This window comes from Pan troglodytes, chromosome 6 (genome assembly GCF_028858775.2).
Source record: "Pan troglodytes isolate AG18354 chromosome 6, NHGRI_mPanTro3-v2.0_pri, whole genome shotgun sequence".
NCBI lineage: Eukaryota > Metazoa > Chordata > Mammalia > Primates > Hominidae > Pan > Pan troglodytes.
In genome coordinates, this window is record NC_072404.2 from 136,431,133 (window position 1) to 136,456,272 (window position 25,140).

Consider the following 25,140-nt stretch of genomic DNA (forward strand, 5'->3'; position numbering starts at 1 on the left):
CCATTTACTTCTTACATTCCCTAAAATAAGAGTACATTTCACCAGTGGGGAAAAGAATCTGTATTTTATTCTTACAGTGCAAAAATGAACACATAATTCACTATGATAGACTCTATAATATTTCTAAAATGCCAAAATCTGGACCAGGAAGGCAATTTAACTTTTAGTCATATATAACACACATCCAAAGTCTACTATATGATTTGTATTTGAACATCAAAAGATGTCATAAATACATGGCTACTTTAATAAATCCAGAAAAAAATCTTTCTGCTATGTGAAAAAAAAAACAAGTTCTATTTTTCAGCCTTACTATATTTTGAAGAGCTATATTTCTTGGCTTCACAGTAAGTCTTAGTAAAGATTTTTAAATGTGTAAGTAACTGAGAAATATAGTACTTTTATAAAGTAGCTCTTTATTCAATTTTTACTGTAAATTCATTATTTTGCTTAAATATTTAACTCTATATTTGTCATTCTTGCTAGTATTTACAATTCTATTGAAATAAATTTGTTAATACAAGTCTTAACCACTTTCTGTTCCCAGTCTTCCATGGCTGTATTTATAACAAAGACTTCTACACATTGAAGGAAAAGATGTTTGTATTCACTCATTCAAAGAATATTTATTATGTGTCTCTTATATGCCAAGTACTGTTTTTAGGCTGGGAAAGCAAAAGTGAACAAAATGGTCAAAAACATGTGCTTTCATTTAGCTTCCATCCTGGTATGGAGAGACAGAAAATAAACATAAGTTTCCAAGATATGGGAGGCCCAGGAAAAAAATCAAATAAATGTAATAAGTAAACAAATTATATTTATGCATTAAAACATAATCGCTCCTGTAGAGGAAAACATATATCAGGTATATGGAATCATACACATTATTGCAAAAATGCTTCTTAGGACATAGATCAAACCAAATTAATTGAAAAGCTTATGGCATTTCAAATATAAAGTTACAATATAATATTATTACTCAGTTTTATTTACATATATTTAACATAATTTATTGGTGAGACACCACGTTGGACCCTTTCATATTGAAAATTCATTTAATTCCCAATGCAACCTCATATAGTAGGATTTGTTACTTCATTTACACATGTGAGAAAACTCTGATGTGTGTAGATTAATTAATTTAGCTCAGTAGATGAAGCAAGCAAGTGATGGGGCCAGAATTCAAATCCAGATTTTTGATTCCCAATCTTCTCTTTTTACTCTACTTTGCTGCATCCAATGCTCCCAGTACTTTATGACAACATTCTGTCCTTTGCTTTATCTCAGATGGCATAAAGTTTTCAGATTTTGACATCCTTTCAGTAAAAATAAAAAGTGTCCAGTTATAAAACAACTTCTATGTAGTCTAGCAAAGGGATTTCTAAGGAAATATTTTGCAACTCTCTCAAGATGAGAGAGAGGCAAGTGAACACTCAGAATTAACATTATGTAACACTCATTCTTTTTTAAATTCTGGGCCAGCAGTGTTGTGTCAAGTGAAGTTGTTGTAGTGGTGGCCAGGTGAAATGTATTCTCTTCCATTAAAAATATACCTTTGGAATTGTGGGAATAATCAGGACCTCTTATTTCTAAAAGTGCTGCTATTAGCATTTGATGATCTCGCACTTGCTAGTGCGGTTGACATAATTGTTCACATCGTTTTAATTTCACATACGCAATGTGTGCACCTGTTGTCAGACCGGCTAAAACTGTTCTTGCCCTTTGGTATTGGGCCATTCTGCTGATACAGTGTGTTATAAATATGACAAGGACAGCAGCAGTTTGTATTACAGGATAATACAACGTAATTCTACTGACAAGCTCATTTCCTATTTACTGTCTATAGTCTGAGATGTGGGTTAAAATTTCAGTCTATGCTATGATGGTTATTACCAAATATGGCCAATAATTAAACTTTATTTAGAATATGCCTTCTGCAGGGTATATTAGTAAAAGTTACATTGTTCTTCCTTAAATTGATCTTGACTGGGGGAAAAGAGGATGGTATCTTTCAAAATAAAAACTACTCAAAGTTTTAAAATATCCCTTCCTTGTGTGAAATCCCTTTTGTACTTGAGCCAGCTGTAATAGAGAGGAGCATCCTGTGATTACAGAAGAAAATGTGACATGGGTATTCTGGATACAGTGGGTTTGCTTGAGTGACACCGATATATTGGGAAGCATCTGTCTTCCCCTTTCACCTAGACACTTATTTGTTTACTTTGGCTTTCTACAGGCTACTCAGTTCCCTCTAACTCCTGTGTCCAAAGGCTCAGTGTGTATTTGGTTTCAAACACTCCTTATAAATTTATTATTGCCAACATTTATAACAATGGGGGAGAATCGTGTCCCAACTTTCTCTTAAATTGTTACATTTAAATGGTTTTCTCATCAATAAAGCGCAGTGTCTTTTAACAAAGGAAAATATCTAATCAATCTTGTTCTCCCAAAGTAGCACATACAGAAGGTATGATTAGCTACAGTTCTATTCTTTTTCATTACGTTCATCACACATATAGTAAGCTACTATGTTAACATGTGCCAGGCAGAGCGCAAACTCAGAAGCAGTTTTTCCAGACTCATTGTTCTTTGTGATATATTATTATTAACAAATAATACCTCATAGCGCCTCCTACATAGCAGGCATGGTTCTGAGCACTTTACAAGTATTAACTTTCTAATCTTCATAGCACCTTAAGAGGAAAGTATTGTCTGAAGTCACATAAATAATGCTGGTGCAGCCAGGTGATTTGAATCCAGCAGTTTAGATGCAGAGTTTGTGTCCTCCTGAACTACTCTATGCTTTGTCTATGAATTTTCAGCTAGCAATAGTTTGTATGCAATAAAAAAATAGGATAAGGTTCCTGTCCTCAAAGGATTTACAATCTAACCCTGTTTCTTCTTTCTTTCAACATGCATCTTCAAAGATTTTGATAGATACTATAATTCATTAATTTACTAAATATCTTCATTTATTAAGCATGTACCATATATCATGTCTTGGGATAGACATTTGAGAGACATGAACAATGCAGGCCTGGCTGTTAAAGGGCTGATATGAGAAAAACGTAATTTCCTTTCAAGAGTGCTAATGAAAGTATGCATTTCAATTAAAATTTTCCATAAGAGATAATGTTTGACTATTAAGAGTTGATTTGGAATTTGATAAGTGAAATAACGAAAAGAGGAAGGAATTGTAGGTGGAAGGAATAGTGATGTATAAAGGAGCAGGTTGTGGGTCAGGGATAAAGATGATTAAGAGTGTGATGTGATCTGACCAGAGAAGGAAGGCAGGGTATATGTTAAATGATCTTGTGTTCCTTAATAAAGAGGTAGAATTGGGCCAGGTGCGGTGGCTCACGCCTGTAATCCCAGCACTTCGGGAGGCCGAGGCGGGCAGATCACGAGGTCAGGAGATCGAGACCATCCTGGCTAACAAGGTGAAACCCCATCTCTACTAAAAATACAAAAATTAGCCAGGCGTGGTGGCGGGTGCCTGTAGTCCCAGCTACTTGGGAGGCTGAGGCAGGAGAATTGTGTGAACCTGGGAGGCAGAGTCGCAGTGAGCCGAGATTGCGCCACTGCACTCCAGCCTGGGCGACAGAGCGAGATTTCATCTCAAAAAAAAAAAAAATAATAATAATAATAAAATAAAATAAATGATGTAGAATTGATTCTATCAGTATGGGAAATAATGAAGACATTTAAGTGCTAAAAATCATGGCATTCACAACATTAAAAAGAGTGTGTTTTAGGTTAATAAAATGGACAGGTTGACTCAGAGCTGTCATTGCAAATAATTTAGATTCCCAATTGTGTTTTTTACCAAGTCCCCCTCATCTTCTCCACCACCTCCTTTGGCTCCTCTTGTTCAGCCTCTCTCCTGGTTTTTGCTGACCTCCAACCAATCTCATCACTCCTTCTAGTAATAAAAATCATCTGTACTTTACTGAGGTTTAATCTCAAGTTTTCAGAAAAAACTGAGTGTCTGCCTTTAAGCCTTATAATGAATTTAAATTTCAGCCTTCTTTTTCCTTGTCAATTCAAAAATCCCCTTTGTTATTAGAATTTCAATTTCCATTGTGAGAAAGAGGAATATTTATATGGAAGAGCAATAAACTATTGAGGGAATAACGTAGAATTATGATACTTCAGTAGTTCTCCTCTCCTCACATGTGAAGACCCATTCTACCTCACTGAGATGCATTCCAGTTTTGCTACAGCCTAATTGAGAGAAACTGCAGCATTGTTTATTTACAAAGAGCTCTGGATTGCTTCTCACCTTGACCCCTTCCTGACCATGTCCTTTCAGTACAAAACCCATCCTCTCTGAGTGTTTTCTCTACTATATTTACCTAAAAGAGCTATTAAAAGATAATGCAGTTAGAACTACTTTATAAAAGCACAGTACAGATGAAAGGCATTGCTATTAATTTGTATTTTCAGCTAGAGTTGAGCTCTATATTTCTATGCATCAGTATTCCTCCAAGGACCTCTATATTTTATGGCCTAAAATTTTCATCTTTCTGTTACAGTGAGGACAATTCAGTTGACCTTCAGTTCTTGCATATGAGGTCATCTTTGTCCTTGTCAGCCTTTCAGAGAAACTGCCTTTCTCTTCTAGAGAAAAACTTTAGAGTAACTTCCCAAATAGCCCTTGATTTGCATTCATGATGTCCTTCAAGGGAAATGTACTACTTTTTTATATTGAATTTTTATGCCTTCTTTTCTTAGGTCAAAGAATCAATGGAGACACACTTTGGCAGCCATGGCCGAAGGGCCATACTCTACAGGCCTCCTTTCTACAGCAAAACAGAGCTTCAGCTACACCAGCACATTCTGACTCAACATGGCTATACGGTTGTCATCGCTGAAGAAAGGCTCAATGCCGGCCTAGGGCTGGGGCTACTAGAACAAGGTCAGAATAGTGAGAAGTAACTGCCAAAGTCACTTGACATATAATGTTAAACAATTTCTAGAATGTGCTACTATCTCCCTCTAAAAAAATTTATAAAAACAAATATTTATCCATGACCAACTTTCTCACATCATAGGAAACTTATCTCTTTTTTTAACTTCTCCTCTATTTTTCTTTAACTGTGTCTCTTTATTCCTGAAATTATTTCATTTATATTTTTGTAGCATTTTGGAGTTGTATAGTTCATGTTTAAATGCTACATAAAATATGTTCATGTTTATGAGACTGAATACATGTTCTGCCCCGCACCCAAACTGCTTCATATTTTAAGAAAATTGCAGCTTCATCTGACTGCAAGTAGAATGTGCTGGAAATTGTTTCCAGAAGCCAGCTTAAATGTGATTCACAGATTGGCTCTAAATAGGAAAGAAGTATGGATATTGATCATATGTACCATTAGTACATTATTTCTGTCATTTGGAGAGAATAATAAAAGACAAGTTTTTAAACAAGTTATTTGCAAAGAAAGTTGAGTAAATAATGAGAGTCAAAAGGGCAATAACAATAAGACCTAACATTTCTTGAACAAGTAACTGTGGCAGATTCCATGCTATACTCTGTATTCATGATCACATTTAACTTACACTATAGCTGCCAAGCATCCTAAGATTAAGAAATATTAATTCCAACCCCTAACCCAGATTGCAGAAAAGGAAACTGAGGCTTTACTGGCTGAAGTGACTCACCCTGCATCTTACATCTGGTGTGAGGGATGGACAGATGGTGATACCTGTTTTTCAACTCTCACTTTCTCTGCTCTGGCTTTTTACCTCTTTGATACTTCAATCTCTCCTTTAGTCCATAATCCTGCACTTACCTATCATTTTGAGAGCTACAATAATGCAGAACCCTCATTCAGAATAAGCAAATCAGATTTTTCTCTTTATGATTTTACAATATATCTATTTTCCTATTTATTAAAAGGGGAGGAGGAGAAGCAATTTGAGTTAAGTGCTTTCAGCCATTGGTTCCTTTGGGGGAGAAGAGTCAGATCCTGGTATTACAGTAGCTTTCAGAACAATCTTGCCATCATCACAGCACTCCTTCAGTTAGGTGCCCCCTTGCTGGTTTGTGCTGGCGAATGAATGAAAGCAAGTTGGGAAGATGTTTCTGAGAAGGTTGGGGGACTATTTAGCCATGGCTATCCTTTATCACATTGGTAGTGAAACTGTGAGCTACTTAGAAGAAACTCTGAGGGAATAGAGCCCAGAAGATCTGCTTTGATGAGAAGAAAGAAGGTCTTAAAATACGCAGAGCCTGGATCATGGGGACACAGGCATTTGTTTATTCTATTTAGTCATCACTGCCTTCTAGGAGTAGTGTGGAAATCTAAAGCACTGAGCTTCTGGGAGCAAATGAGGAAAAGAAAACAAAACAGGAAAGCTCTGGAGTATTATGGAGATCTGAAAAGAAACTTTGCAAACCTTATATTTTCACTGGTGTTGGCTCTATTATGTAAGACCAATCTAGAGTCCTGGGATACCCATAAATGATACTTAGAAACCTATTTATCAGAATAGCTATTAGTATAAAGAAAAAAATATGAAATGTTTAATATTTCTTTCATTCAACAAAATATTTCATCCCATCACTGAAGGGGTGATTGTATAACTACTGCACACTGCCATGGGACCCATGCTCTTGGAGCCGTGCAGAATGGCCCTGATAACATGCTACTGTTTTCTAAAATTCCTATATTTCCCTGCCTTCTTGGTGCTGCTACTGACTTTCTATGGGCACAACATGGATTATCTGTACATTTCAACTTGAATTTAATTTTAGTTTTCTATTTTCTCCAGCTGCAAAACAGATGGATTATATCTCCTCTTTCCCTCGATGTTCTTGGGTCAGTTTTACCACAAAAAGGAGAATTACTCTGCAGCTTCCAAATATCAAGGAAGTGCAAAAACAGCCTGAAGGCAATAGAATATGGCAGCCAAAGGAACTGCTGGGCCCAGCGGCATAAGATAACTATATAGTGTCCCTAGAATTTGTCAGTGTAAATGCTGATTTGGTTTCCTTTTCCCACATTCCCACAGCTTTTAAAACATCTAAATCCTACCTCTGTCTTGGCATTCTTTTACTGTGTATAATAAGATATTATTACTGGACAGGTCTCAAGAAAGGGTAGCAATTTCACAATTTCATGAGTATGGAACATTGATTTTTGTTTTTTTATTTGATTTTGTAGTTTTTACTATGAGAACAATATGCATCAAATACCTGAAATTTTTTTAAAAAAAGAGTTGTGACTATAATCTAACATTTCCTTGATGATTTATTGTATAAAAAGAAAACGTTTTTATTGCAGCCTATTTTCCATGCCACAAATTTAATCTATAAATTATGTTTGAATTGAGGCACTTGCTACAAAACAATATTTCCTAGAAATGTGATTCTTACAGAATTTGTTTTGCTTTAGTTTCACATATTCATCTCATGGTTATTTTTACCATGTGCATATCAACAGAGAATATGAAACTATAGTGGGAATATTTAAACGAAACCTTCCCAAGTTGAGCAGCCTGGGGGAAGAGGAAACAATTCAGAATAATCCAGAACCCTACTCCACTTCCTTTTACCACAGCATTTTCTGCTGTTTACTAACCTGCAATTTGAAAATATTACATTAGAAACAAAACAGATACTCTCACAAATGTTACTGAGTACCCAGGTGCAGTTTTGACACTTTGATAAAATGTATTTTTCATCCTAGGACAATAAATATAGAAGGTATTTTCTCTATTTCACCTATTTCACCTGCTTTCCTGTCCTTTCCTGATCCATCCCATTCTCCTCTAAAATCTACTTAGAGTAGATTCTATCATTGGATCTGAATTATTTATGTCTACTTGAAGAGTAGTACATATTTAGCAATTTTCTGTCAATTTCTGAATACATATTGCACTTTCAAATTATGCATATTATAATCCACACGAAAAACAAAATGCAAACCTGCAATCAAGCTACAGAATTAAAGTCACTCACTTTGCACCATCCTTTGAAGGACACATGGCCCCTTTCCAGCTTGGAGTCATTCTTTTTTAACCTTTTGAGTAACATAAAAGGATAAAAATCAGCAAAACTGAAATGGTCATAAGCCAGATAGGAAATACTCTACTATTAAATATAATATTTACTGGTAGAGTAACTTTGAGTTTTGTATTTGGTTTAGTTTTCCTATGACTCATACACTAGACACTTATTGAAAAGGAAGAAGTAGGCAGTTTCGAGTCCTACATTAGAATATGGGTGTTATGTCACCCCACCCACTGGTTAATTCCTTTCTAGTGACATAAGAGAAGTTGATGTCTCTATTGGGAGAGATTTTAGGGCTATGAACATATGACTTATGCAAGTTAAGTTCTCTGAGCCCTAGTTCTTTTATCTGTTAAAGGCATTAATTGTTCTTAACTTCAGAGTAGTATGTGGTGGGGATTGAATCACTTTGTCCAAACTTATCAGAGTTCTAGAAGGAGACAAAGTAAAGTCCAGTCAGTGTTTTATCTCATGCAGTAGCCAGAGAAAGCAACCCAGGATTTTACATGTTAAAAACAGCCACAGGTAATTCTTATGTGTAGCCCAGTTTGGGAAGCACTGTTCTGAGGGACATATTATTGGTTCAAAGAGTAACAATTTTTAGAGTTAATTTTGGGAATAAAACAATGCAACAGTCTGCTTGCTATTATGCTATTACATTGCCTATGATTTAACTGCATAGATATTTACAAACAGCATTTCATCTTTAAACTGATTTTGAGAACAGTATGAGAACAATTGTCTTTACAGATTTAGGCCTACAAAACGTAGCAGAGTAAACATATGCACTATTATGGTTCTCCCATCCCTTGCTTTGGAAAAATATATCTTATGTCCCTGCATTTGTGAGAACATATAATTCTCTAAAGGAAAAGATAGAAGCACCATTCAATTATTTTGTTTCCTATCATGTAAGTGCTGTTTAGTAAATCAATGCTTCAGTGCACAGTGGCCTAAAAAGGAAAGTTTTAATCCTACTCCAGTGGTAAAATCCAAGTAGTATGTCATCAAGGACTCTGACTTAGAGTAGATTTTATCATTGGATCAGAACCATTTATGTATACTTGAAGAGTAGTGGATATTTGGCAATTCTCTGTCAATTTCTGAACACATATTGTATTGAAAAGGATATACAAATAAACAAATTATGTATATTATAATCCATGTGAAAAACAAAATGCAAACCTGCAAGCAAGCTACAGAATTAAAGTCAGTCTTGCAGTTTAAAATTGCTCTTGTTTTTATAACTTGAGGGTTTAACATAGAATGTTTTTTGAAGAAACACAGAAAGTAAAAGACCATATAGATATCCTTGCCAAGGGCTGGCAAACTATAGTCCACTGGCTAAATCTGGCCCACCGCCTGTTTTTGTAAATAAAGTCTTATTAGAACACTGCCACTCTCCTCTGCTTTTGTATTGCCTTTGGCAGCATTTGTTTTACAAAGGCAGAGTTGATTAATTGCAACAGAGTCTGTATGGCTTTTAAAGCCTCAAATTTTTATTATTAGGTCCTTTACAGAAAAAAGTTTCCTAGCTCCTGTATCCGGAATAAGCCTATGTAACTTGATGTCATACCAAGTTGATGATTCAACTCTAGGACTGAGATATTTCATTTTTTAACTTACACCAAATCTTATTCAAAAAGGATTTGAAGGTTTACAATAAAATATATAATAACAAAATTAATAAAATGTACATATAAAATTAGGTGCCAAACTGGTTATTCCACTTAGCTACTATAATTTAGGCTTAGTTTTGTCTGTGAGCCTCCAAGCACCTAGAACAATGAGAGAAATAATAGAAGTTTTACTCTCAGGAAGAAGGAACCATTATGATTCATCCCCCTAACTTCCCACATGCTCAAATGAGAAATTTAAAACAATTTTTTCAAAGGGAGTATTGAGTAAACAACAGTAAGTTATGCAATGGGTCAAAAGCCAGAGCAACATTTGTATTGGAAATAAAGTAGATGTCATATCTTGGTTCATATAGCAACATTCTAATATGAGTTGAGAGTATAACATTACAGCATGATATAGCAAAGACATTTCCATAAAGGGCTAGAGTTAATACTACAATAAATAGTATTTATTGGAATTTGTATTGAAAGTGAACTTGATACAGTGTGTTCTGGAGAGTAGTATTTAAATGATGCTGCTTCACAGCTTTTCAACTCCTAATAAGGACACTGTTATTTACCCACATGTGTTCTTGGGAAATACTATTAAAAGATATAGTTAATAGAGCAAGAGATACAGATCACTACTTAATGTTGTGGAAAATATAAAAAGGAAGATCTATTTCCTTCCTTGTTTATAATTTAATAGATTTCTATCTTCCTATATGTTATTTACATTCACTTGCACTTTAAAGAATGTCCAACATCAGTATATCACTTGAAATTTAGTATAATTTTGAAGGTTATTTATAGTGGCTACTTGCCAAAAGCTGTTTCTGTAGTTTGTATAGAAAAGAAACATCCACGACAGATCAATCTTAACCTTTGTAATGGAAAACATATTTCACATTTTTCTTTTTATTTGTAATAAAAAAGAAGCTATAAGGAAGTCGAGCTTTAAATTGCCCGTAAGTAAGTCGAGCTTAACCACAATAATAACTTTCTTGGGGAGGTAGTAGGCTTTGGAAATTAAAAAGTATAAGCATTGAAGTAAGACAGAACCTAGGTTGGAGTCCTTAGTGTTACCTTTTAATGGTTACATAACCTTGGGCAAGTAACTTATCCTCTGAAAGTCTTGGTTTTCTCATCTACAAGTTGATCCTTTTGAGGTTGTTTTAAGAATGGTACATAGTAATCACCCCATAAACGGGAGATAATATTGTTACTGCTGTCAAGAAGTAGTTACAGAAAGGAGAATATGACATTTCCCCTGTAGGGAGGTATATTTAAAATATGCAGTAGTATAAGAGTGCTGCTGTTGGATGTTATTATGGGTAAAATGAACTTGATAGGTGTTTTTCAATTTAGCCTTCTCGACTTATATGTTCTCATTAGAAGGTCTGGGTTGTAAATCCTCCTGAAATTCTGACATACTCTCCTGGATTATTCCCTTGGAAAAATCTCACATTAAAAAAAAAACCTGTAAGCTTCCTAAGGTCAGGGACCATGTCTTTTCTGCTTATCATTTATAACCACACCTTCCACATAGGGGCATATGATAAATATTTATTAAATACATGAACAAAGGAAGATAAAATAGTACATCAATATTTGGGCTCCTTAAACAGCAAATTCACTCAGGAAACTCATATTAAACTTGGTTCATAAAACTTTTATTTTATTTGACTTTAGAGGAACACTGATATTCTATTTAGACTTAAGTCCACTCTTACACCAAAGATAATGAAACCATAAATATAGTATTACATAGGGCTGATAGTTTATACATCAAATGATTCTATACTGCTGGGGCTTTTGAGTACTTGTGTCCATTTTTAAGAATTTTACTCTTGCCTTGCTTTCAAGGCTCTCCTGTTACATTTGCCAGGTTACTTGACCTATTGATTTTGGGACAGGTTGGATGAATTTTGTTCTATACATATTCAGTTATAGGTGCTGTGAATTTTCATAGGGATGTATTCAGCAGAAACTCAAGCAAGCAGAAATGCCAGGTCAGGAGATGTAGATTTGTGGGTCATCTGCTGAGAGGTGATAATTGATTTACTGAAGGTTCAATAGCCTATAAAGCAGTGTGACACAGTGTTGCCTAAGGATGCTCTCTGGTAAAAGTAAGTATACAGCTTTTGCTACTCGCAAACATACAAAGCAAGAAGGAGGACAGTCAAAAACCGCGTCATATCACTTAGGTCCTATCTGCATCCTCTATATTATGCTCTGTAGTTTATTTCTTAGTGTAATGTAAGTTTTATTGGTCTTCCAGTTCTTTGCTTTGAAAAAACATATATTATGATCCAGAATTTTAATAACATACTTCTCTAGAGAAAAAAGACACCATCAAATTATTATCTTTCCTATCATCCAGATGCTATTCAGTAAATCATTGTTTTACTTCATAGGATAGTAAGTGGCCAAAAAAATATATATATACATATTTTTCAAAGTTTTTAACCTGCTCCTGGGGTCAAGTCTCAGTAATATGTAGTTCAAAAGACTCTGACACAGAATATATTTTATCATTTTGTCAGAATTATTTACATATACTTCAAGAGGGTTTATTTCTACAGTTGCAGCAGAAGCCAGAACTGTAGCAGGAATGAGAAAACAGATTGTTCAACTGAAGAGAATGTTTCTGGGAGGCCCTGTAGTAGTTGAACCAATGTTTTTGTATTCCCATTGTTTAACAAGGTGCTTGAATGCAAGATTTATTTTTAGTAACTCAAGAGGGCATCACTAGGACCAGTTTATGGAAGGACATTTTATCTATCAGAGTTGTCCAGCAATAGAACAGCCCAGAACAAAAAGTAGGAAGTTTGGTTGCAACAGAAGCAACTCTGGGTTGCTGTATTATGTAGCAGAATGAGTGAAATAACCACCAAAGCTTTTTTTCAACTCTACAGTTCTGTGGTACAATATAAGACACAGAATGAGAGAAAACAAGACGAAAATGTGAATCTCTATCATTGCAGGGATTCATTTTCTTTAGTCTTTGCTTTGTCTGGTGTTGCACGGGCAGAAGAGAGAAATAGCAGTCAAGGAAGAGGTGAGAAACGCCAGTATGGAGCAAATCTGGAGGTGGCCCTCTTGGACTAATAGTGCGCATTTATAGCAGATGCTTCTGCTGGTAATTTAAGACTTGAGAGCCTAATGAACTTCTCTTCTCATTCCTTTCCCCCCTCTAGCCCCACACCAGCACCCTGCTGCTTTCCTGAGTTTAATATGCTCTATGACTATTTAGCAGGAAGACAAAAGAGTAAAGGTCACATTTAAAAGGCACTGTGTGTTTTGCCTTGCCGGTGTTTTGCCTAGAACACGTTTGACATACGTTTTTCATTATGCAAGTAATAGGCTTTGGATGGTATCAGAAGTGCTTCTGTACTTTATTTAGTTAATCAAACTGGGGGGAAAAAAGGAATTGAATCAAAGAAACATGTAAGACTGCGCTATTCTATTTTACTGTGTTATGACACACAGTAATTGTATGCTCAGGTTTATTGTTATTTTCCTCAGTGCTTATAGATTTACTGATGTATTTACAACCAAACAGAATTCGTTCTTTAATTGGCTCACTGGAGCTCAAGGAATGTTTATTTAACCTTAACTCAGTTGAGTTGTTTAGACTACAGGGACTTGAGTTCAATTTACTTTAATTTTTGAAAAAAATTTTCTTATTTATAAAAGTTGAGCTTAGAGTGACCTCCCCATTCTGATGTTTTCTTTACCCTTCGCTGTGCACAGAGAACAAAAAGCCAGTGTCTCGTTTTTACTCCAAAGAAACTAAACTGCTTCCTTAAATGGGTTAGCTCTTACAACTGAAAATGGCAACCAGATGTTTACCAAAGTCCCTAGCATTGCCCCTTCAAGCCTAGCTTCCTTCTAATTGTTTGATCTTTTTAAGTTTCATAGAAACCAGACTGGGTATTTAAATTGTCTAAAGCTGGGAAATGTTTAAATATAGCTTTGAAGATACTTTCTCTGAACTGTCTTGTTAGATGTACTTTCTTTTATTTTTAAGGAAAAATGCAGCATTGAAACTTTGATAAATAATTTACTTCGGGTCATTGTTCTTTTTGTATGTCTTTAAAATGGAAAAAAGACTATTTTTTGAAAAGAAATTAGACATTTTTGTTTGGTTTTGCCTAAACTGTGCTTTGAATGGCAGATTTAATTTGTAAAAACACATAATATCCGAATTACATTTAGATTGAGGAAGGACTCCAGGAAAGATAAACAAACTCCTTCATATGGGAGCTTTCAAACGACAGTTTGTGGATTAACTAAAAAGGGAGTTTGGAGACTCCAGGTACAGGGTGTTTGCTACGCCAATGCATTATCCAGTTTAGCTGCTTGAAGTATTTTTGACATTTTTCTCAATTTGGGAGGAGTTTGGGAGCTTCTAACTATAGTTCCCAGACTCTTTTAATGATTGTACAACTTTTACTTTCTACTCTCAATATTATAAATATTGTTGAAACCTCCCAACTCACTTCCTTTTTAGACTTGACGTTTCCCAAAATAATTAACATTTTCCCCTGAAGGTCTTTCATCTTTTTTAGCTGAAGTTGCTTCCCTCTAACACTGTCTCTTGGTGGACTTACAAACTACCATTTGGGTAATAAAGCCTTAAGAAAAAGTAGAATTTTTTTCTTAGCAATCTCTCCCCAGTTAACTGTCTATAATGACTTTCACCCCCACCTATCTCCTAAAATTGTGCCTTCACAATTTACCAAGAAATTCCTTTTTGTTAGGAAATTCAGTCACTATTAAACTGCAATATTTTTGGTATTAGAATAGATTTGGGCGTGAGTAGAGTATCAGTGTTTCTCAAAAATTATATAAATTCTATTTAAATAATGAATTAAGCATTGACGTGAATTCACTGAGGTAATTTCTCAGTTTCTTTTTTCTTACTCTAGCAGTGTTTCCCAAACTTGATGAAATGCATGAGCCGTAGCGGAATAAACACCTTGCTCGTGGTATGGGTTGGGAGTGTTCTTCCAAACCCTTTTCCCTCTTAACCTCCTGAATGATGCCTTAACCTGCATCTCCCATCTTTCAACCCCTCCTTCTCTGTGTTCTTTCTCCAAATATGGACATTCTCCAAGATATTTATCCCCAGTCATTTTTTTCCTTTTCTTGATACTCTCGTCAAGAATTTTTTGTACTCTGCAGAAGCAATATCCCCCTCAGGAGATGTAACCTCTAGATAAGGTTGAATCCTATCTAATTTGTCTCCTATGGGCAGAATTTGGAGAGTCAAGATTGTCCAGATACCTGATAGATGTTTTGATTTGTGTGTCCTACCGCCTCAACATGTATAAAACACAACTGATAGTGCTATCCCAGCAGTATCTATCATTCTTGCCTGACATGTTTCTGTTGCTAGTCCATATTCCCTCACTCTCTCAGCTCTAAAGCTCATCATCACATCCCCCGTCCCCGTTAGGAGATCACTATGATTTAGGCAGTCTTCCTTAAGCTCTGAGCGATCATTTCTTTCTTAAAAACTTGTTAATTTCAGTGATGCCAACTTTATATTTCCATTGAGCAAATGACAATAGTATAACTGTCAAAAAAACAAACAAAAAAACAAAAACAGAGGACTTGCTTACTTAGGTGAACTGGAATCTCAAGTTTTCAAGAGAAACTGGCCTGTTCAGGGGTCTACCTGCTTCCTTACAGTTTCAGTTTCTCTTTCCTGAAATCACAACACACATCTGTCACCAAGCCCTGTAAAATGTGCATCTGCTCTGCCATGGCTCCCCTTTCCCTACAGCTGCTTTGCCTCATCCTTGTGCTATCATAGTGGCTATTAAACACTCCCCTATTGTTTTCTGCTAAACAGAACACATATTTCTTAATTAGGCATTCAATACTTCCCCTGCCATGGGGTCAGACACTTCCACATCCCTGCTATAGCCATGGTTCTCAGGCCTGTCCGCACATTCCAATTACTTAAGGAACTTAAAAATTTAAAAAGCCAATGCCCAGGTGACACTCCAGAAAATTAAATCAGAATTTTGGGGGAGGGAGACAGACCAGGACATCATTATTTAAAAAAAAAAAAAAAAAAAAAAGTTTCCCAGGTGATACTAATACATGGCTAGGGAGGATAACCATAGTAATTGGCCTGCTCACCTTTGCCTGATCACATTTCAAAGCTTTCTGCCTTGCATTGATGTTGAAGTTTTTGTTTCCTAGAGCTCCCTCCTTTCTGTCAGTTCTTTTTTTTTTTTTTTTTTTTTTGAGACAATCTGGCTTTGTTGCCCAGGCTGGAGTGCAGTGGTGCAACCATGGCTCACTGCAGCCTTGACATCCTGACCTCAATGGATCCTCCCACCTCAATCCCTGAGTAGCCAGCACTACAGGAGCGTGCCACCAAGCCCAGCTAATTTTTCTTATTTTATTTTATTTTTTTGTAGAGAGGGGAATCTCACTATGTTACCCAGACTGGTGTCGAACTACTGGGCTCAAGCAATTGTCCTGCCTGAGCATCTCAAAGTGCTGGGATTACAGACGTGAACCATCTCGCCTGGCTCTGTCATTTCTTAAAGTTCAAATGAATGTATGAATTCCCCCCTCAATTCTTCTCAAGCTAGAAATGGTGAACAAATTTCCTTAGACCTCATCACACATTATTCATATATCTCTGATGCCTAGGGTATGATTTGTGTCATACTTTTTGATAATTTTTTTGTGTTCATCTTATCTCCCCTTTTGTATTATAAACTTCTTGTGAAGCAGGGAGTATTTCATTCATCTATTTATATGGTATTCTGCATAAAACAATGTCGTGCATATACCTAGTAGATACACAATTAAATGTATATGCAATTGAAAAAACAAACCCACAAATATACTAATAAAATAGCTGAATCTCTCCTTCAGATATTCAAGTGCCATTTTCTTCTTTGGACTTTTGGAAAAAAAAATTAGTGATCTTCATAAGAAACAGCTCTATGGTACAGCAAAATGAAATGTGCTCAGGGCTGTGTCTGAGCTCAACCAACTGAGGAACAGAACTCACATCCCCCTACCCCTAGTGAAGTCTCTTTGTAACATTCTTTCAGATTTCATCAAGCCAGTGACATCTCTGTTGCCAAAGAAAGAATTCCACCAACAAGTTAATTATAACCTTTAGTAATAATAATAATAATAATAATAATAATAATGAGTTTCAGCTCTTTCTCGAAGGAAAAGTAGGAAGTCACATGTGAATCTCACCATTTATACAACAAAATGTTCCATTTAGAGTGGGGAACTCTTGGAATTTAAAAAATCTTGTTTAACATTCCACCTCCTTATCAGAGTCACTAAACAAGCGATTAAGGGATGAGGAGAGCAGAGGCGACTCTCGGGGACCTGACTAGCTCTATATTTTATAATTATCAGAAGCTAAATGGAATCCCTGTCTGGATGTTTGCCTGAAAACATAGTTTTGGCAAAGCTCTACCATGGTACCTACTGATTTGCTAGGATGGTGATTTTCAAATTTGGCATGCATCAGTGTTCTCTGGAAGGCTTGTTAAGTTGCAGACTGCAGATTGCTGGGCCCTACTCACAGTAGATCTGATTCAGTAAGAATGGAGAGGCAGGTTAAAAATTTGGATATCTAACAAGTTTCCAGGTAATGGTAATATGCTGGTCCTGGGACCACGTGTTGAGAATGACTGTGCTAGTTACTTTTTTATTATGGTTTTTCAGCTTTTCTTACAGAAGCACAAAGAACTTCTGTGTATTTCCTATTTAAGTAGTTAGTAGCCAAACAATTCCTCATTTGCCTTGCCAGGACCCTGAATCAACCTTTCACTTTGGTGAGAAGCCCCACACTGAATTTGCGCAGACGCTGAACCCATTAATTATGAGTTGACTTGCAAAGTATTTGTACATGTTAGCTTCTTCACAGTCAAAGCCAATGATCTCATTTTAAAATGATAGCACAAGCAGCTGAATTTAGACTGTCTTTGGACACACTGAACTTTCTGGAAGAGAGTAGGATCAAGGCAAAAATATGAACACATGTTTTATTGCACATAATAATTATAGGCCCCAAAGAGAAGCAAGATGATACTGTGGAAAAAACACTGGCCTAGGTTGCATTGTCTATGTGAAACCATGTCTAAATTGCTTAATTTCTCCAGATGCTTTTCATTTGCATAAAATGGATATTTTTGGATTAAATGACCTTTAAGGTCCATTCCATTTGGAAAGTGCAAAAAGAAGTACACTAGGCCGGGCGCGGTGGCTCACGCCTGTAATCCCAGCACTTTGGGAGGCCGAGGCGGGCGGATCACGAGGTCAGGAGATCGAGACCATCCTGGCTAACACAGTGAAACCCCGTCTCTACTAAAAATACAAAAAATTAGCCGGGCGTGGTAGCGGGCGCCTGTAGTCCCAGCTACTCGGGAGGCTGAGGCAGGAGAATGGCGTGAACCCGGGAGGCGGAGCTTGCAGTGAGCCGAGATCGCGCCACTGCACTCCAGCCTGGGCGACAGAGCAAGACTCCGTCTCAAAAAAAAAAAAAAAAAAAAAAAAAAAAAAAAAAAAAAAAGAAGTACACTAATGAATGAGAGGGATTACCTGTAAACCACCAACAATGATAATTAATTTTGGATGTTTCTTTATAAGCTTTTATACATTTTATGCAGTTTTCTAGCTTGCTTTCTTAGCTATTAGTTTAATAGCTAATAATAATAAAGCATTTTAGCTTTATTATTATCAGAAACACATACCATAAAAACTTTGTAAACATTATTTCAATGGCTGTATAAAGTTATATTATATAAATTTATTTAATACTTCCTTAACCTAATTTACCTAATTTTTCCAACATCATTAGATAATTATATTTCCCACTGTTTTGCTGTTGTAAATAATGCAATCATAACATTATTATATGTAAATCTTTGTCCACATTCCTAATTATTTTTAGCATAGATTTCTGAAATTAAAGTTATTGGAATAAAGGATGAGAATCATTTCTAAAGCTCTTCATTTGTGTTATCAAAATTCTATCTGCAAAGGTTAAGTCATTTCTCATCAGCTGCACAAGAAATTTCCCATAAGAAACAAATCTCTTATTTTAATAAGTGAGGCTGTTTTAAGATTGAGGACTTTACCTGTTGTTCTATGGAAGTATAGAGTGAAATTCCAAATTCATAGTTGTAGTATAAAACTGATGAACTTTCTTCTGGAAAATTATTTGTGTCATATTAGAAATGCTGGGAATGCTGGAATGGCAGGCACGTTCCACAGTTATCTGAAAACTCATCCAGATAGCAAATGTATCAGGAATAACAAGGGTTTACATTTTCATTGGTGTGTTTGCTCAACTATTTCTGTTCATTATTTGTCCACTTTCAGGAGAGATAGCATATTAAGGTTAATCAGCAACAATTAATTTTGTGTGGTACCTGAAATCTCTACTTTATAATCATACATGACATGATTACCACATGATAAAATTGATTTTTATTTCTTGTCTTAAGGAACGAAATCCTATTATCTTGTCTTGTCACATTGAGTATTTTTAAGGCACTCTGTCTTATATCAGACATTTTGAATTTTAAAATGATCAATGTCCAGGTTAATTTTATATACATTTTCATATCTGTATAATTTTTTTTGGCATTTTATAGTGCTTTGAAAGATACAGTGTGTAAAAGACAATTTATGTTTTAGAGAATGATGTTCCTTACCTTGATGCATAGTCTTCCTGTTTATAAAGATGTTACATGTTTATGGTGGAATATTCAATCAAATACTGGTAAATACAAAAATAAAAGTGAAAATTACTCCAAATTCCAGAGATAACATGGTTAACAATGTTGTGCATATTTCCAGGAATCTTTTTAAGCATCACACATGCACACACAGACACACACACACACGATAGACACACACATTTATGTTCTACTCTTTTACCTCCTGCCTCTTTACAAACAGTACATGATAAAAGACTTGCCATATTAACAATTTTAAACAACTAATACATTTTTAAATCAATAGTTTTAAGCTAGCCTTTATTGAGTACAGTATTCCTCCCTTATCCATGGTTTCACTTTCCGTGGTTCCAGTTACCCGTAGTCAACTGCAGTCCAAAAATATTAAATTGAAAACTCTGAAATAAACAATTTGTAAGCTTTAATTGTGCATCATTCTGAGTAGCATGAAGAAATCTCAAGCTGTCTCACTCTGTTCTGCCCCAGGACATGAATCGTCCCTTTGTCTAACATCTCCATGCTGTAGATGCCCCCTACCCTTTGAGTCACTTGGTAGCCTTCTTATTTATCAGATCGACTTTCGTCTCAGTGCTTTACTCAAGTCATCCTTATTTTACTTAATGGCCCCAAAGGGCAAGAGTAGTGATGCTAGTATATTGTTATAATTATTCTATTTTATTATTAGTTATTGTCATTAATCTCTTAATGTGCCTAATTTATAAATTCAGCTTTATCAAATATATGTATATATAGGAAAAAATAGTATTTTATAGTGTTTTGTACTATCCATAGTTTCAGGCATCCACTTGAGGGGGGAGGTCTTGAAACATATCTCCTGCTGATAAGGGGGACTACTATATTAATTACATGCATTGTTCTATGCACTTTATATGTATTAACTAATCTATTTCTCACTTCTAGTCCATAAGGTAGATATTTCTATTTCAAAGATGAACTGAGGTTTAGGCAGTCATATATCCAAAGCAGTTCATGTCATAAGTGGTGAGGTTGACGCTTGACCCAAGGGTCAGTTTATCATCAAACCTGAGCTTTTAACCAGAATATCATACAAATTTCCTGAAAGTGTATAGAAAATGCATGCTTCATTCTTTTTAGCATATTATTGTATGCATACACCATATTTTTAAACAAATTCCTTCTTAATAGATAATTAGTTTTTTTCAACTTGTTGCTATAAAATACAACTTTGCTGTGATATTCATTTATATCATATTTTAGAGATTTGAGTTATAATACAAAATTATTGCATCAATGGGTAAAAATATTAAAACTGTGGGCCTGCCTGCCAACTTTTTTCTTTTTTTGTTTTTTTCGAGATGGAGTCTTGCTCTGTTGCCCAGGTTGGAGGGCAGTTGCACGATCCCAGGTTCAAGCGATTCTCCTGCCTCAGTCTTCTGAGTAGCTGGGATTACAGGTGCCTTCCACCACACCCAGCTAATTTTTGTATTTTTAGTGGAGATGGGGTTTCACCATGTTGGCCAGGCTGGTCTCAAACTCTTAAACTTAAGTAATCCACTCGCCTTGGCCTCCCAAAGTGCTGGAATTATGGGTGTGAGCCACCACACTCAGCCAGTCTCTGCCAATTTCTCTACAAAAAGATGGTTTCTGTTTTTGCTTCCACCAACAGTGCTGATACCCTATGTGTCTTCAGTATTGGATATTTATCTCATCAGATTAAAAAATGACACAAAATGTCTATTTTTAATAAAAATTTTGATTTTCACATCAGTTGAAAATATATTATTGACTACATTTAAAATAATTTTATTTGTAAAATTTAATATTATGTATATATGAATACACAGTTCATAGAAAAGCAAATTTAAATGACAAAATGAAGATGCTGAACCTCATAAAAACTTAAGGAAAGATAATTTAAAATATAGTCTATTACTTCATATTCATGAGATTGGCAAAACCTAAAATTAGTGATATCACCTATTGATGGTGAGGATTCTGAGAAAGAAAACTCTCATACATTGCTTGTGGAAATGTGAAATATTATGGCCTTTTTTTGGGAAAGCAATCTGGAAATATCTATACAACTTTAAATATACTTTTAAGCCAACAATCTTATTCGTGGGAACCAACGTGATAGAATTTAAAGCATCAAAACATTATAAAGTATATACCTAAATCTTAAAATTAATAATGTTAATGAAGTAGGAAAAATGATTTTAAATGAGGACAAACAAAAGAAGCAAGATTGCTATACAAATTTTTAGTAGTAAACAATTAGAGATAAAAACAGCGAATTATGTTCTAAGCATTTCTGGAAAGGTAGAAGATTAATATTATGAGACTAAATGGAACTATGATTTGGCATAATCCTATTAAAATATGTGAGATAAAGTGTGCTTCTCCATCATTCTCAGCAAACTAACATGGAACAGAAAACTAAACACTGCGTGTCTCATAAGTAGGAGGTGAACAATGAGAACAAATGGACACAGGGTGGGGAACATCATACCGCGGGGCCTGTCCGGGTGTCGGGGTGGTGGGGTGGGGAAGGGGAGGGAGAGCATTAGGACCAATACCTAATGTATGCAGGGCTTAAAACCTAGATGACAGGCTGATAGGTGTAGCAAACCACCACGGCACATGTATACTTACATAACACACCTGCACATGTTCTGTACATGTATCCCAGAACTTGAAGTAAAAGAGAAAAAAAGGAAAAAAAACAAACAAACCACTTCTTAGAGGTGTAGAAATGATGCAGTTTAATAGTACTTGGCATAGTCTCACATTGGCCTAAATATTCTTCATCTCATAGATGACAGAATTATTAGCCTTAGGAGACACTTCTGATATATCCTTGGCTGCTGGGAACAGGGCCAATTTTAGGAAAATTGTGAAGTGGATGAAACTTGTCTTAGGCGACAGCCCTGATTACTCATTACCCAGCTTCCTCTGTATCTAAAGCATACACGTTAGGATCCAAGGAGACCTACCACCTGGAGCTTGTTGTTATTCACTCATGAAAATGTACCTTCCTCCATCATATTTCAGGGCTCAAGATGTCACCTATTCTAGCAAATAAGAGAAAACTGCTGAGCCTGGTTCTAGGTAATATGCATACATTTTAACTGAGGCCAACTACTGTGAAGTCCTCTCTTTTTCTTAGATTGAAACCACTGCTGAGTGTCTGTCAAGTTAGTATTTCTTCCTTCTGTAGCAGGAATGCCTGCTGAAGGAACATGAGGGTGTGGGTCAGGGTTAGAAGAGAAGATTATTATTTCCTGTGTTTTCTTCATGACACTATGTTATGTCACTGTGTTCAGAAGCCTTAAATAATAGGCTGGCAAGACACAGAGAAGTCACATTTTGTTACTTGAAAGTTCATCACCTAGATGTCGGATTTATCTGCCTGTATCTACCTACCACCTACCTAGCTATTCACTAAATAAACACTTATATAAAGCTATCAAATACTGACAGTGTCCTACACACTTTAAAAATATTAACTCACCATCCCTGTAACATCCCCAAAATGTGAGTGTTATCATTCCTGGGAGGTGTGAGTTTTATGCCTTATATCCTCTATTTGAAATGACCCTGAACAAGCTTATTAGATTATCTATTGTTTGATTTTAAAATGGAAAATAAGACTTCCTTCATAAATATCTCACAGTAATGTTATGGTTGCGTTCAATAAATCTCCAAAGATTGTTGAAAATAATGCTTATGAATAGATGTGTAATCCTAAAATACTTGTGGCATTAAGTAATAAGCCATTGAGAGACAGTTGATTCTTTTTCTCATGTTAGTGAATTATATTTTCTCAAGCCTTAATTCTCATCTGTGCTGAATTAGTGTGGATTTATTCTTGAAATAAATTAGAAATTAGTGGTTCTCTCCTTCCTCTTAGACTTCTCACAATCCCCAATGCCTTATTATACAATGTTAACCCAGATATGATGAGGTTTTGTTCATTGCATTTCACAAAAGTCATGAAAAATAACATTTAGTAGAACAGGAAGAAGGAATAATAATTGGTTAAATGAAGTGTCATAATGCTAATTATACACTAAAACCGCTTTTGCTGTTCTGCAGAATTTGGCATAAGGAATGTCTATCAAAAAGCCATATTATATACTCAAGTAATACAAGTAATAAAAGAAGCCAAGATAAAGCATCAAACTCAAAACAAGGATTATAAGGAGGGCATTATTATAGCCAGACATCAAGTTTTTTTTTCTTGTTTTTTTTTGAGATGGAGTCTCGCCCTGTCGCCCAGGCTGGAGTGCAATGGCGTGATCTCGGCTCACTGCAACCTCTGCCTCCCAGGCTCAAACGATTCTCCTGCCTCAGCCTCCAGAGTAGCTGGGATTACAGGCATCCACCACCATGCCCAGCTATTTTTTATATTTTTAGTAGAGATGTAGTCTCACCATGTTGGCCAGGCTGTTCTCAAACTCCTGACCTCGTGATCTGCCCGCCTCTGCCTTCCAAAGTGCTGAGATTACAGGTGTGAGCCACTGCGCCTGGCCGACATCAAGTATTTTATAAGTGACACTAAGCACTCAAGTTTTATTCAACACACTGTTATTAAATAAGAGCTATATGTAGGACCCTATAATTGGTGTGGGTAGGGGAGGGAGCATTACAAAGGTAAGACCTTTCAAAGAACAATTGGGCAGAGGTGTTTCTCGAACTTACTTGTGTATACCAATCATCTAGGGAGCTTATTGGCAAATTCTGATTTTGTATGGTCAAAGATGGGGCCTGAAAATTTGCATCTCCACCAAGCTTTCAAGTCATGACAATGTGGATCCATGGAGCATTTCTGAGTAGCAAGGCTATACATGTTTAAATGTAATATCAGGTAAAATAGAAGCAGTCTGAAGGGCAGAAATAAAATGTTTTGGGAGAACAGAAAAGGAAATGGGCAATCCTGAATGTGGGGATCTAGGAAGGTGTCACAAGTAGAACACTTGGTGTGTAAGAATGATTTCTTAAGCAAATATAGGAGGGAAGAGCATTCAAAAGTGTGAGCTCCGTACTAGAGGCATACAGGTTTGTAAGAGCTTGGAGTTTCAGGGACCAAAAAAAGGCAGGTGCGGCTGGAGAACAGGAGTGTTTTTGGTAGGGAGGGGCTACTTCTGGGGAAAGGAGACTAGAAGACTGGGTTGGAGTAGATGTGCAGGGACTTTGTTGCTGTGCTAACGAATTTGACCTGTATTGTTCTGACAAGGATGAGATCTGTATTTTAAGAGAGTAACTCTGACTATAGGAAGAAAAATAGATTCTAGAAGGAAAAATAATTAGAAGCAGGGAGACTAGCTAGAAGACTTTGCAGAGATGATATCTTAGATTTAGAGAATGGGATAGGATTTAGAAAGGCCAGGAAATATTTTAAAAATTTAAATTTCGAATTGATGGTGTTTGAAATTAATAAGATTTGGGAAGGAGATGTGAGTACCAGTTGAAGATGTCCTTATGCCTTCTAGTTTGAGAAAGAGTGGCTATAGCTTTGATGATTAAAAGAAAATGTAGGACTGGGCACAGTGGCTCAGGCCTGTAATCCTAGCACTTCGGGAGGCAGAGGTGGGAGGATTGTGTGAGCCCAGGAGTTTGAGACCATCCTGGGCAACAGAGTGAGACCCCTGTCTCTACAAAAAATTAAAAAATAGCCAGGTATAGTGGTGTGCAGATGCAGTCCCAGCTACTCAGGAGGCTGAGGCAGGAGGAACACTTGAGTCCAGGAGGTCAAAGCTGCAGTGAGCTGTGATCGCACCAC

At 36.0% G+C, this 25,140-nt stretch overlaps 1 protein-coding gene across 5 annotated transcripts in view; it reads left to right on the plus strand.

The window, feature by feature from the left end:
* The window catches only part of CPED1 (cadherin like and PC-esterase domain containing 1), a 315,315-nt gene that overhangs the window by 22,302 nt on the left and 267,873 nt on the right, over nt 1–25,140 (plus strand). For 4 of the 5 annotated variants that reach the window (XR_010158959.1, XM_016945383.4, XM_016945388.3 and 1 more), the window contains exon 3: nt 4,735–4,918. The exons of the other annotated variant lie outside the window; for it this stretch is intronic. Coding sequence is in view for 3 of the 4 variants with exons in the window: in XM_016945383.4 (XP_016800872.2) it covers nt 4,735–4,918 (184 nt within the window). In the remaining variant the exon portion in view is untranslated. The remainder of the gene's footprint in view (nt 1–4,734; nt 4,919–25,140) is intronic. 5 annotated transcript variants of the gene reach the window in all.